This window comes from Lagenorhynchus albirostris, chromosome 7 (assembly GCF_949774975.1).
Source record: "Lagenorhynchus albirostris chromosome 7, mLagAlb1.1, whole genome shotgun sequence".
Taxonomy (NCBI): Eukaryota; Metazoa; Chordata; class Mammalia; order Artiodactyla; family Delphinidae; genus Lagenorhynchus; species Lagenorhynchus albirostris.
Window position 1 is genome coordinate 62646186 of NC_083101.1, and position 13994 is coordinate 62660179.

At 38.2% G+C, this 13994-nt stretch overlaps 1 protein-coding gene across 1 annotated transcript in view; it reads right to left on the minus strand.

Moving 5' to 3' along the window:
• Positions 1-13994, minus strand: part of MPDZ (multiple PDZ domain crumbs cell polarity complex component) — a 168394-nt gene that overhangs the window by 41896 nt on the left and 112504 nt on the right. Inside the window, exons 23-24 of the mRNA XM_060155075.1 lie at positions 10233-10337; positions 6336-6428 (exon numbers count right to left, since the gene is read on the minus strand). Of these exons, the coding sequence (XP_060011058.1) occupies positions 6336-6428; positions 10233-10337 (198 nt within the window). The remainder of the gene's footprint in view (positions 1-6335; positions 6429-10232; positions 10338-13994) is intronic.

The window sequence follows — 13994 nt, forward strand, 5'->3', positions numbered from 1 at the left end:
ATAAAAGTAAAAGCTTTTGTTCATCAAAAAAGTAAAATGGCAACCCACAAAATGGGAAAAATATTTGCAAATCACACATCTAATAAGGGATGAACATCCAGAATATCTAGAGAACCCCTAAAACTCAACAACAGAAGAAAACAAACATCAAAAATTGGGCAAAGGACTTGACTAGATATTTCTCTAGGGATGATATACCAATGTCCCATAAGCACATAAAAAGATGCTCAACATCACTAACATTAGGTAAATCAAAAGTACTATGAAATACCACCTCACACTCAGTAGGATGGCTACTATCAAAAAAAAAAAAAAAAAAAAGAAACCCAGAAAATAAGCGTTGGCAGGGAAAAATTTTAGAAATTATGGAGAAATTAGAACCCTTGTACACTGTTGGTAGTGATGTGAAATGTTGCAGCTGCTATGGAAAAAAGTATGGAAGTTCCTCAAAAAATTAAAAATAAAATTACCATATGATCCGGCAATTCCATTCCTGGGTATATACCCACAAGAATTCAAAGCAAGGTTCTGAAAACATACATGTACAGCCATGTTCATAGAAATATTATTCACAACAGCCGAAAGGTGGAAGCAACCCAAGTGTCCATGGACAGATGAATGAATAAACAAAACAGTATATAAATACAAAGTAACATTATTCAGCCTTAAAAAGGAAGGAAATTCTGACACATGCTAGGACATAGATCAACTTTGAGAACGTTATGCTAAATGAAATAAGCTAGCCAAGTGAAATAAAGGACAAATCCTGTATGATTCTACTTATATGATGTACCTAGAGTAGTTAAATCCATAGAGACATAAAATAGAATGGCAGCTGCTAGAAGATGCATGGGGTGGGGGGATGGAGTTACTATTTAATGGGTACAGAGTTTCAATTTTGCAAGATGAAGAAAGTTCCGGAGATGGATGGTGGTGATGGTTACAGAGCAATGTAAACACACTTAATGCCACTGACCTAACACACTAAAAAATGATTCAGAAATTATAATAGGAAACACTTTTTTTTTAATTCAAAGGAATAAAATGTTACGTATGTTAATTTCTGCAAATATTATTTGCTCAATTTATTAAGGTTTTACTAGTAGTAAAACAAGATCATTTTAAATACTCTTCCAATTATCTGTTTTATAGGGGCTGATAAATACTAATGTATTTCTGAAGCTGATTTGTTACAGGTTAATATTGGACTCATACTCCAGGCTGGGGCACCGATGAATGTAAAAGGACCATTTTCCAGAAGCTCTAATACTGCAGACATCAAAAAATTCAGCTACCCTCAAACAGATGGTACCTTCTAAGCTTAGCAACCCAATCAAGAGAGAGAACATTTCTGCATGCACTGTTTCAGAAGCCTACCTCTGTAGAAGTCTGTCTTGCCAACACAGATCTAGAAACTAACAGCGCAAGAAGAGCAGTTCTTGTTAGCAGCGCTAACAAGATCCTCCGTGACCTGATCCCATCACCACCTTCTAAATGCATCCCTCACAGCTCTCCACTTTCCTCTCTCCAACCCAGCTACAATATCATCTTGCCGTTCCTTAGGTTCATCAGACATGCTCTCCCGCCTTCGGGCCATGGCGCTTGCTACTGCCTGTGTCCTGAATGTACTTCCTCTACCCACATAATAACCACATGAACTCTTATCTGATAATTGCAAATAGCTGTCAGAGTTATGGATGAGTTGAAAATACGTGTCTTTTGAAAAGGCGGGATATAAGCATAAGGTGATTTGCAGCGAGGTGTCTGGCCAAGATGAAGGAGCAGCTCAGGTGACTGGAAGCAAACAGAGCTACTGAGTAGAAAGCTCTGAGATAGGTAATGAGACTGTACAGTCTACTCCCAGCTGCAGGAAGGGAGTCAGCTGACACTGGACATCAGATAAATGAAGAAAGCACGGTCCAGCATGCCCTCAAACTTGACATTTGAGGTGCTCCCAGAGGAAACGAAAGGATGGAGGTAGGACTCCTGTGCAATGAGGGAGGTCACAGTAAGAAAAGACTGGGATAAAAGAGTACTACAGGTGGAGTGAGAGGGCAGGCAACTAGTCACATGAAGGTAGATGATGAAACCCACATTTTCTTTGGTCAGCACTTTTTTCTTTATTAGAAATCTAAGATCCTAGAGATCTACTGTTTAGTCTAAAAGGATCTCACCATGATTCTTGATCTTAACAAATCTGTGAGAATAGCTTAAACTAGTTAAAATCCTATTCATCATTTTCTTTCATTCTAGGAATTCTGGGAAAGACAAGAACCAACTTCTTCCATTTCCTAAGGTAAAAGGGCAAAGTATTAAAGTCAGCCGAGTTAGCCATTGTGTTTAATATTTAAGAATCCAAAATACATAGATGGGGCTTCCTCGCTCTTTTTTTTTTTTTTTGCGGTACGCGGGCCTCTCCCGTTACGGAGCACAGGCTCCGGACGCGCAGGCTCAGCGGCCATGGCTCACGGGCCCAGCCGCTCCGCGGCATGTGGGATCTTCCCGGACCGGGGCACGAACCCGTGTCCCCTGCATCAGCAGGAAGACTCTCAACCACTGCGCCACCAGGGAAGCCCATCTCTTCTTTTAAAAATGTAAAAAAAAAAATAAAAGAAAGAATGAAAGAAAATGTCTCCTAGGGCTCTTTGTGGTTGGTGTAAACTAGAGATTGGCTCTTATGATTCCCCGAATACTAAAAAGAGCAGCACAGCAAACACTTATTAAGGGCTTATCATGTGCTCAGCGTTGTTCTCTAAGTGAGTTCCATACACTTTGATTTAATTCTCAAATCACTCCTATGAGGTGGATACTCTTGTCAGCCCCAGTTTACAAAGGGAAGAGGCACAGAGAGGTTAAACTGCCTTTGGGTACCAGCACCTTGTGCTTCCTCAGGATGTGGCACAGACAGTAAAGTGGTTTCAGATCCACTCCTCAGAGGAAAGGCTGTAACTCCTCAAAACATCAGAGCAGATAACCAAAGCCAGAGCTGCCAAAAGGACCCCAGCACTGAGGAACCAGACTCAGGATTCACGGAGCAGAACATGGTAAACGTTCCGTGGAAAGAAAAAAAAAGAGACCTATAAAAGAAAAACTTTACAGAACATGTGCAGAGCTGGTTTTACAGAAAAACGGCAGCCTTTCTGGGGAACACAGGTTTAAAAAAGAGTGAAATTCAGAAAAGCAAAGGTAGTACAGAGCTCTGAGGCCAGGCTGCTTGAACTTAGAACCAAGAGCTCCTGGACTCAAGTCCTGCCCTTAGGCTCCTTAACAACTGTGTGACCCTCTGCAACTTCTTTAGTCTCTCTTTTACTTTCCTCAGCTGGGAAACGGATCCAACAAGAGTCTCGACATCAGAGAGCTCCGGTGAGGATTACATTCATGAATACATGTAACGTGCAACACAAAGCTTTGGGACATACTAAGCAATCAATAAATCCCTGATTACTCTTATTATGATGATTATAATTACGATTACTGAAGTAATGTCAACAAGGTATAATATTCAATTCATACGACAAATGAGCAAATGTACCCCAGCTCCTCAATCCTGTTATACCTACACATTGTTTACTAAGATAACTTACCATTTTCTACCCATCAGGTTGACAAAAACAGTTTTTAAATGATCATATGATGTGGTAACAAAGATGTGGGGAAAAGGAAACTCTTATATATTGGAAATAAAAGTAAAAAATTGGTATAGTCAATTTAAAAAGCAATTTGACAACTTCTAGTAAATAATACAGTTAAATCTATAAGCCAGCAATTCCACTTTGGGATATACACCTAGATAAATTCTCATCCATACATATAAGAAAATAAGATATAGTTACTACACAGAATTATAATAATAATTAACTACTCAAATATCAATGAGAATAAACTGTGGTATATTCATATACTGAAATGCACTGCAACAAATAAACTGAATGAATTAGATATTTAAGTATCAACATGATAGATCTCCAAGACACTGGTTTGAGAGGAAAGTAAGCTGGAAAATGATACATACAGTATGATACAATCCTGTACATGAAAATCACACAAAAGTGTAACACAGATTATTTACAATCTTAAAATTTACGCTTCGCTAAAAAGTATTCTCTATTTCCACACAAAGTAAATTTTTCTTGACTGCATGAAAAAATGTCCTAGCAGGTTTCCAATGTTGTAAAGCATATTCATAACACTTGTTCCTCATCTACTAAAAGCTCTGGCTCTTTTGGTAAGCTTCCTCATGAACTTCTATGAACTTTCCCCCCAAAATACCTTAGTGCTTCTATGTAGGTTAGGGAGGGCAGAGTATCTTCTTTACGATTTATGGAAGCAGACATATCCTCTCTGTAAATTAGTTACTGCCTTTAGAGACACCTCTTAGGCTGACGTGAAGGCTAAAATCGAGGCTAAAAGTATAAAAATCTTCTGGTCCATAAGTTACACCCTTCTCATAAGAAAATTTCATAATGATTCCTGTGTTCAATGCTTTATTTTCGTTGTTATGAGTAATGATGATGAAGATGCTGATAAGACCGACACTGAGTGCTCACTCTGTACTGGGCACTGTACTAAGGACTTTACATGCATTATGATATTGAATTCTCCCCCAAATTTAAAAGGTTCTATTATTTATTTTTAAATTAAAAATTTAATTATTTCAAAAATGTTTCTTAAGTGAAGTACAGTTGCTTTAACATATATTAATGTCAGGGGTACAGCATAGTGATTCAGTATCTTTACAGATTATACTCCATTGAAAGTTATTACAAGATAATGGCTATAGTTCCCTGTGCCATACAGTATATCCTTGTTGCTTATCTATTTTATACATAGTAGTTTATATCTCTTAATCTCTTACCCCTAATTTGTCCCTGCAGCCTTCCCTCTCCCCTTTGGTAACCACTAGTTTGTTTTCTATATCTGTTAGTCTGTTTCTGTTTTGCATATACATTTGTTTGTTTTATTTTTTAGATCCCACATATAAGTGATATAATACAGTATTTGTCTTTCTCTATCTGATTTATTTCACTAAGCATAATATTCTCTAGGTCCATCCATGTTGCTGCAAATGGCAGAATTTCATAATTTTTATGGCTTAGTAACATTCCACTGTGTGTATATATACATAAAGATAGATATATAATTTCATCTAATATTTATAATTCTATCTAACTTACTTCTGCCTCTTTCTTCAAATAAACAAGAAACTTAGTATCTTATAATATTTTTTCTGCCACAGATCTACCACTTATATTCTCAATGTGGGTAATAATGTAGAAAGACCTTAATTTCTCTAAGCAGTCTAAACAGTTTTTTAAAAATTCAAATCAAAAAGTCATTTTAGATGGCTGAAAATGCTTACTGTCTTTCGTGAAAGCAACATAAAAGGTTTCCTATACTTTGAACAGGATTTGACCTAGAGAATGCTTACATGTGATGGCTGTAGCCTCAAGCTCATTGGTGAGCAAGGAAACTCATCAAACTGTACTACACATCTGCAGAGTAGAAATTTTTCTCTCTCTCGAATTTTATTTATTCATTGTAGAATAAATATTAAGTATTTACTATGTAAAAGGCACCTTTGTGATGGTCACTTTTAAATCTGTTTAGAGAAAGTACCCAACGATTACTTATATTTTACACTTAATGCAAAATACCTTACATTTTTCTTTAATTACTTTGTGCGTCTCTATATCTTGCCTCCCCAAATGCATAATAACTTCCTTAAAGGCAGTATTTATGCCTTATACTTCCCTGTTTTTCACAAAATCACCTGCCTCTCATCTGGGTCCATAATCGGGATTCAAAAAATTCCTATTAGACTGAATCTGATTCTACTCAGCAGGAACATGAAAATACACCCTGGTGATACACAGTAGTATATCCAAGCAGATTTAGGGAAGTCGTCTTTTCTATTATATATGAGATTCATTCTAGAAAGAGCATGGGTTAGAATAACTGTAGCCTATGATAAGATACTTACACACACATTTTGAATATATATGCTTGAATATCTAGTTTCTACAAATGCTAGAAAAATTTCAAGTTAACATTTGGTGGTTTACCTAAGATCAACTCTACAAAAAATATTCCAACTACCTATGCCTAATTTTCTTTACTTTATTTAGTCCCTACTATGTGTCAAATCCTCAAATACATGTTAGTTTTAACCCTGTGTGATACAAATTATCTTCTCCACTGTGCCCATGTAGAAATGGAGGGTAAGGGATATTAAACTACTTGCTCAAAGTCACAGTAGCAAGTTGTAATCCAATACTTGAAACCACCCCTCCCTATCTTTAAACACCGAGTAGGTGGAAGACAGAAATAGTTCTTACCGCCTGGATTGATTCCAACTGCTGTATGTTGCATTTTGAAGTTCACTTTCTTCCCCCTCTCCTTCTTCTCGCTCTGGTAGCTCTGGAATGTCTCTGTTAAAGAGTTACACAGTGAGTACTCCCAAATCCTAGTAAAGCCATGCAAGGTTGTCTTGTATGTACTTTACTGTTGGTTTGGCTAAAAATGCAGAACTGCTTTATATTTTCACCATACTTAACTAATAAGTAGATAATAATTTACATTAAGGGGAAAAATAAAACCCGTATTTCATTTCACATAAAAGCCTTATATTAGAATCAATCTACTATAACTGAGTCTGGAGATACAGCAGAACACAAAGAATCTTGTCTAGTCTGTCTCTTTCCTAATGAAACACGGACAAAGAAAGGAAAGGCATGAAAAGAAAGGGAAAATGCCAGAATTTTAAAGAGAACTATTCAACAAGTTTTTTGGGTTTTTTTTTTTTTGTGGTACGCGGGCCTCTCACCGTTGTGGCCTCTCCCGTCGCGGAGCACAGGCCCCGGACGCGCAGGCTCAGCGGCCATGGCCCATGGGCCCAGCCGCTCCACGGCACGAACCAGGGCACGAACGCACGTCCCCTGCATCGGCAGGAGGACTCTCAATCACTGCGCCACCAGGGAAGCCCAACAAGTTATTTCTTAAATGCTTACCATACGCAAGAAAGGGGAGGCACCATGTGGGTTATAAGCTTGCAAAGCCCTGATCGATCCCTGGCCTGAAAGAGCTTATCATCAAGTACACCAGGAATGTAGCATCTCTGCTTCCTCAGGATGGACCAATGCTTTCCCTTCAACTTTTGAAGACAGATGGAAAATGCTTATGGTCCAGCTCAGCCCATCCAAAGGAGCCAGACACAGAATTCTCCTTACAGGAAGCAGTTTGCAGTACGCTTGTGTTCAAGGTCAGTTTTCAATTTCTGTAGGAATTCAGATTTTGCCAAATGCCAGGCATACAGCAAAATGTGTCCAATCTGTTAACTGACTATAAATAAAACCATAAAATAATAACCTTGTCAAGAAACATTTTGTTTTCCCAAAGGAACACTTTGCATCAACAAATGGCATTGTAAGGGCCATAGAGAATGGTTAAATCAATTACGGTGTGGCCTTACGCTGTTAGTAAAAAATGGATTTCTAAAGAAACATGCCAACATGTTCTTTTGAAAATAGAGAAGGCTTTAAAAACTCTAATTCAATAAATGTTTGCAGTTGATTTTTATAGAAATTGAAAAAATCTCAAGACAGTATATGTTCAGATTATATCCATTCTCCCCTGACAGGAATAATGAATTTGATTCTACTCAGCATGAACATGAAAATACACCTTAGTGATACACAGTAGTATATCCGAACAGATGTAGTTCTATCAAATTATATCATCTTCAGACTTTGAGATGAGAAGTCATCTAATCCAATAATCCGACTGTGTTTGAATGTTTCCCAACATTTCTGCCCAATAATTTGTCCAGGCTCTCCCTGAACGTCTCATTCTTTCTCTGACCTGAATGTTAGATTTTTGTTTTTCATCTGTTAAAAGGAAATCCACCTGCCTGTGGTTCCTACCCATCAGTTGTGTGACTAAATTCCCCCTCTGTGTAAAATGAGAAAGGAGACTCTAAATGAGGCTGGGGTCCCCAGAGCCTAAGCCCGACAGTGGGACACGATGGTTGAGAACAGATCCAAAGAAGGATTTTCCAAACGATGTTAAGTAGCTGACTGAGAACTAGTCTGAGTGAAGCTCAATTCGTAAGATGCAAAGCAGATACAAGGCCTAACCCTCTGGAAACACCACTGGAGAGAATATGATAGGAAAAGCAGGTAAGGAACACAGACAGGAGTGAGAACTTTGAAAGAGTACCTAAAATATTCAGTTCTTACCCCTAAAGCCCAAGCTGGGGGAGCTGCTCAGACCCAAGCACACACACTACATCACATGCTCCTGCCCTTTGAGCTATAAGATGATGAATATCCTGAGTCTTCTGATACAAAAACCCCATTCTCTTCAAATGATTCTCCAATCTCAAATCATTTCACTAACTCAGATATGCTCCTGTAAATGTGCTGATTATTCTTTATCCATCTTAGGCTGGGGTTTATGGGTCTTGGATCATGTGCTCCAAAGAGCAGAATGGACCGGTTCTGTTCCCCAGCACTCACTCAGCCAAGAATGAATTTTGCACTCATGTTTGCTATTGAATATCAACGAAATTTCTGTCAACTATAATAACTCTCTTTCATGTGCATTAAGGTGCCAGAAATTGGCACAAAGTCACACAGTGAAGGAGCAGAGGTGAGACTTGAATTGAGGCCATCTTATTACAAAACCTGAACTCTCAACCTCCATGCTATGCTGCCCCATATTTTTATACTGGGCTTGTGCAATTCTTTTTTGGATCCAATGGTTAAGAACATGGAGCCTGACTGCATGCATCTAACCTTGACTCTGCCACTTATTAGCTATGAAACTTGGGCAAGTAACTTAACCTCTCCGGTGCAGATTCCTCCTGTGTAGGACAAAGACCATTTTGTTTTGAGCACCCTTACATTAATAGCAAATATACTTTTTCTGCAGGGAAGCAGCTAGTCACAGCATTGTACAATCCAGGCCCTTCTCCCTTCTGTGCTGTGAGGGAAGCACAGTGCTGAAAGTGGCTCTTTTGCTCCAATAGTAAATTTTTGAGTGCTTTTAAGGCCTCAGGACTTAGTAAGAATACCATGTTATCTTGGCATATTCTTTAATTAAGCCATCTGAAATGATATTTCAGAGGACACTGGAATTACTGATTTTACCACTTTAATAGGAAGTACCAGATAGCTGTAATCAATTCATGTCATTAACCCCGAGATGGAAATTCTAGACAGGAGTATGGCTGAGTTTTGTGCAGGGTGGAATGAATACTCCTTTTCCCATAAAATTCAAGAGGCCCTAAGGGCCATGACATTCTTTGCTTTTATTAAACACATAACACACCTTTCCTTCCCTGACACTTTTGGATAGCTGCAGCCATGTGCAATTTGTAACGGAAAGAGCAATGTGATATCGTGATGCCTGCAAAGTCACTGGACACCAGGGTGCCCTGGGATGTTAGAAATTTTGTGAGCAAACCTCAGAATGTTTGCAAAGCCATTTTTCTCTACAGCATGCTTAAAGAGAAATCTGTTACTCAGTTGCTAATGCAACTGAAAAAAAACAGGCCCCCAGCTGGAAGTGTAAAGTGGTTCATTCTTCCCGGAAAAGCAGTATGACATTATTTCTCTCCCTGTGCTGAACTCAGCATCATCATCAAAACCTAGTTTCTGCCTTTCCTAATGGGGGGTGGAGGGGACTACTTCTCCTGTATTATTTAAAGGTTCTTAATACACTGCATATCAAAAGGCTTTAAAAAGCCATATACACTATTTCCTAACATGCATATATACAAAGACATTCAGCTCAACGTTCTCCAAAACAGTAAAAACATAACTATTGAAAATGTTTCTGAATCTTTATGTACGTTAATAAAGAAATAAAATTTCTGAAAATGTTTGCTTATGAAAGAGGAAAAGTGATACAATACCATACAAATTGTAGGTTCCAGGGAGTTAATGAAATCATACTCATATCTGGGGTAAATTCCCAAAACTCAGTATGATGAAAGTGCTATATTGAGTGGTACAACTAAAGATGTTTTAATTTCTTGATTTGATTTTTCACAGTTTTTTCCAAATTTTCCACAATATATGATCACTCCTTAAGTAATATGGGGGAAAGGGCTGAATATTTTTTAAAATCTTGAAAGACAGAAAAGGAATTCAGTCTTTTTCATTTCTACTACTCTCTGACTCTGGAGAGTCAAAACTCTTCTTTCTAACTTGCTGTATCATTCATTCACTTACCTGCCAGTGTAGGAAGAAAAAATATCCAGTGCCATTATTCCTCCAGATTGTTGTCCCAAACTGATCTTGAACTCTTCTAAATGATCTGCAGGCACATAAGTAATTCTGGAACAAGACACAATCCATGAAAGCAAAGGGAAGCAAAGTTTTGCCTGTTAGGGGAATCTTCCAAAATATAAAATAAAATTATATTGTCCCTTCACCTCTACTTTTTCACAGAACTCATTTAAATTGGCTTAACTCAGTAGAAAATCCAAACTTCAAAAGGATAAAGTATCCTATAGGCAAGAATAACAACAGAAATTAAAATTTTAAACACTGCTGATAAACTATGTGTTTACCAATAATTATATGGGGGAGGAAAATAGCATAATATCTATTTCCAGATGAGAACACTAACAGGAATTTTTTGAAATTAAAGGAATCTATAAATCCTTAGAAAAATAACTGTCAGTAATAACATTATTTTGTCGAAAGATTTTTGGGTTCCTTAGCAGAAACAAATGAGGTGAACTCTATTAAAACATTGGGTATACCAAATTACTTTACATTCTCCCGTAATACACAATTAATTTTGGACATTAACAAGCATTATCAATAATCATATCCTAGCTTTATTAAATTATTAACTCTCAAGTCTGAAGTTAAACCATTATAAGTTTATGGAAAGACTCTGTTACTAATTTGTAGCAACTTCTTATATGTTCATTTTGGTTTCAGAGAAAAGCCTACTGTGTACACCTGAATGGTCTCTTACTAATTCAACAAGTGCTGGCTGAATGCCTATAATGTGGAAGGCACAGAGTAAGATGCTTATTACAGCTATAATGCTTAGAAACTGACATTTGAAAATTTAAGTTTACTGCTGTCCTATCAGGCTACACAACTGATTGACTTGTTTAAGTAGTCTGTTCCGAGATCCTCAAATTAATGAACAGTAAGGCAAGAGAAAGAATGCATTTGAAATCGGTTCAGCATATTTGTACAAAGACACAAAAGTATGCATCAACAATCAAAAAGACAATTTAAAAAGTCCTCACAAAAATCATGAAGACTATTAAACTGGCTAACCATAGCTTACCCATGAAGACAATAAGTATCAAAACCCTAGCACTGGGCTTCCCTGGCGGCACAGTGGTTGAGAGTCTGCCTGCCGATGCAGGGGACGCGGGTTCATGCCCGGTCTGGGAAGATCCCACATGCCGCGGAGTGGCTGGGCCCGTAAGCCACGGCCGCTGAGCCTGCGTGTCCAGAGCCTGTGCTCTGCAACGGGAGAGGCCACAACAGGGAGAGGCCCGTGTACCGCAAAAACAAAAACAAACAAACAAAAAAACCCTAGCACTAAAGGGCAAAGAAAAAGGATTGTCTTCCATGTTATAATAAAATAAGAATTATACCAATGGCATAATTTATTGAGTGAGGAAGATATATAATTTCAGACATACTGGTGATTTCCATAAAAAAGCATTCACTCTGTGAGGTCGCTTAGGTTTAGAGTCAGAGGACACAGTTCTGCTGCTTCTCCAGAGTGTTCTGGTAGGGTAAATCACCACCAGTGAATGTCCATATCCTCAATCACAAAAAGGATGTCACTTTTTATGAGACTACGGTAAGCCAAGAAGCACAATACAAACATAACACAGTGCTCTAACAGAGTGTCAGCCAGCGTGTCCACACCTGAGCATTCTGGCATAAGCCGTGGACCCTTACGACACTTTGTGACACTTTTACCTCAAGGATCAAACGGAAGTAAAAAACACAGTTTCAGTGGATTTAGGACTAGGCTGGGTGAGAGAGCTGCATTTTAATTCTGACGCTACTTTATTTATTCATCTATAAAACACCTTCTCTATAGTGTTACAAAAGTATACTGAATAGCAAATTTGCATTTATCCCTTCAAAAATAATGAGTCAAAAATGTTTAACACATTAGGTTGGGGAAGAAGACTGACTGCCTTTACACAAAGAAAAATAAAACCTGAAAAGCCTATTCAAGAAAATTGGTATTATTTCTGAAGGTTCAGTAAAGTTAAAACTCACCTAAATAATACCTTAAGAAAAAAAGCCAGGAAGAGGTGAGGAGAAGAAGCTAGAACACAACAGGCAAAATAAGAATAATCAGTTAAAAGTATTTAATTTTTTAATCGGTTTGAGAAGGAAAAGCTGTTTCTATCCCAAACACTGTTGAAAATGAATTCTCCTCTATATTTATTCAAAAGTGTTTACCCTTTACCAAGAGGTGGGGGAGGAAGAGCTTTACAAATATTTTTCTTATATTTTAGAGCAGTGAGAAAGAGGAAAGAAAGCAGTTTTCATAAATATTTAGCCCAACACAGACAGCAAGGCCATCAGAACAAGCATCCCACAATGCATTAGCCCATGCAGAACAATTATAATACATGCCTGGTCACACGGCCACACAAAACCTCCAGACACCAACCCAGAACACCAAACTACATTATGAACTGCATAAACACACTGAAACTGCTTATTTGAGAGTTGTATTAAAAATTCTTAAAGGCAAACTAACCTTAGGTTACATGTGGAGTGGAAGAAAAAGAATAGCATTAGTGATGCTGAAATGTGACACAGCTATTAATCCAGAGGTTGCGTCTGCATATGCAGACAGTATCGCTCCCTGAAAAAAGAGCTGGAAAGCTTAGTAGTAGGAAAATGTGATTTTAAAATGAGTTCACAATCACCAGTACAATGTGAAAATGTAACCATCTCACAGCTCTGTTGGAAGTACGTTCTTACATAAAGGAGAAAAAAAAAAAGCCAAAATGTATATACACTGAATCTCTGTCTGGGTCTATCCCCACATCGGGATGTTACAAAAGCATGAAGAGGTTTCACAGACAAGTTGTAACACGCAGCCATAATGAGCTTTTCAATCACCATTACTCACACACAAAAGGGGGCTCGATCGTCAGCAGGTGCTGCAGAGAATCTAGAATGTGAAGCATACACCGCAGCATCTTTTTACAATGGTGTTAACAAATGTCAATGTCTTGTGCTGAATGTGAGATGCATGTATATGTAGTTAAAAGTGGGTCCTCCTGGTTGTTTTTTCCCCTTTCCACCTCCCTCCTATCTACACCTCCCCCAGAAAAGCATCTGCTCTTTACTGGTGTCTATAGCAGTGATTATTAACAAGCATAGAAAAATGTAACTGCAATCAATCTTTTATTCCTTGATCAGGAATTCATCCCACACTTTAGGTTAAGGCAGGTGAATTCTGATTCAGCTCGGTAATTATCTGGCAGATGTTACAAGCAGCTGCTGCTAAGCGCAAAACCCTGGCTATTATTACAGAAACATAAGCACTCCTGGCAAGGTGGAGTGTGAAGTGAGACAGGATGCATTCTGGTGAGGCTTCACATCTGGTTTTCCATAGAAAATAATGAAACCTGGAACTTACACTGGCTGTTCCTGAACTCTTGAAACTCAAATTATCTACCCAGGCACGCACGAACACGCATACACAAAGTTCCTAGTCATCTCTCGTAAGCGGCAAAAAAGAAGCCAGTGTGTTGTCTCAATAAGCAATGCTTTTCCTAAAACCAATCAGTTATATAACTGAACCAATTAGAGTCCCTTTTTTTAAGTCCCTGCAATACATTCCTCCACCACCAGCCCAGATTAAGCTAACTTCCTAACAAGAAATCCAGAGGAAGGAAGAGACATGGATGGAGCCTAGATTAAAGCAATGACCACAACACTTAACTAGCACTTAACATTATGGTTCCATGCAGAGTAATG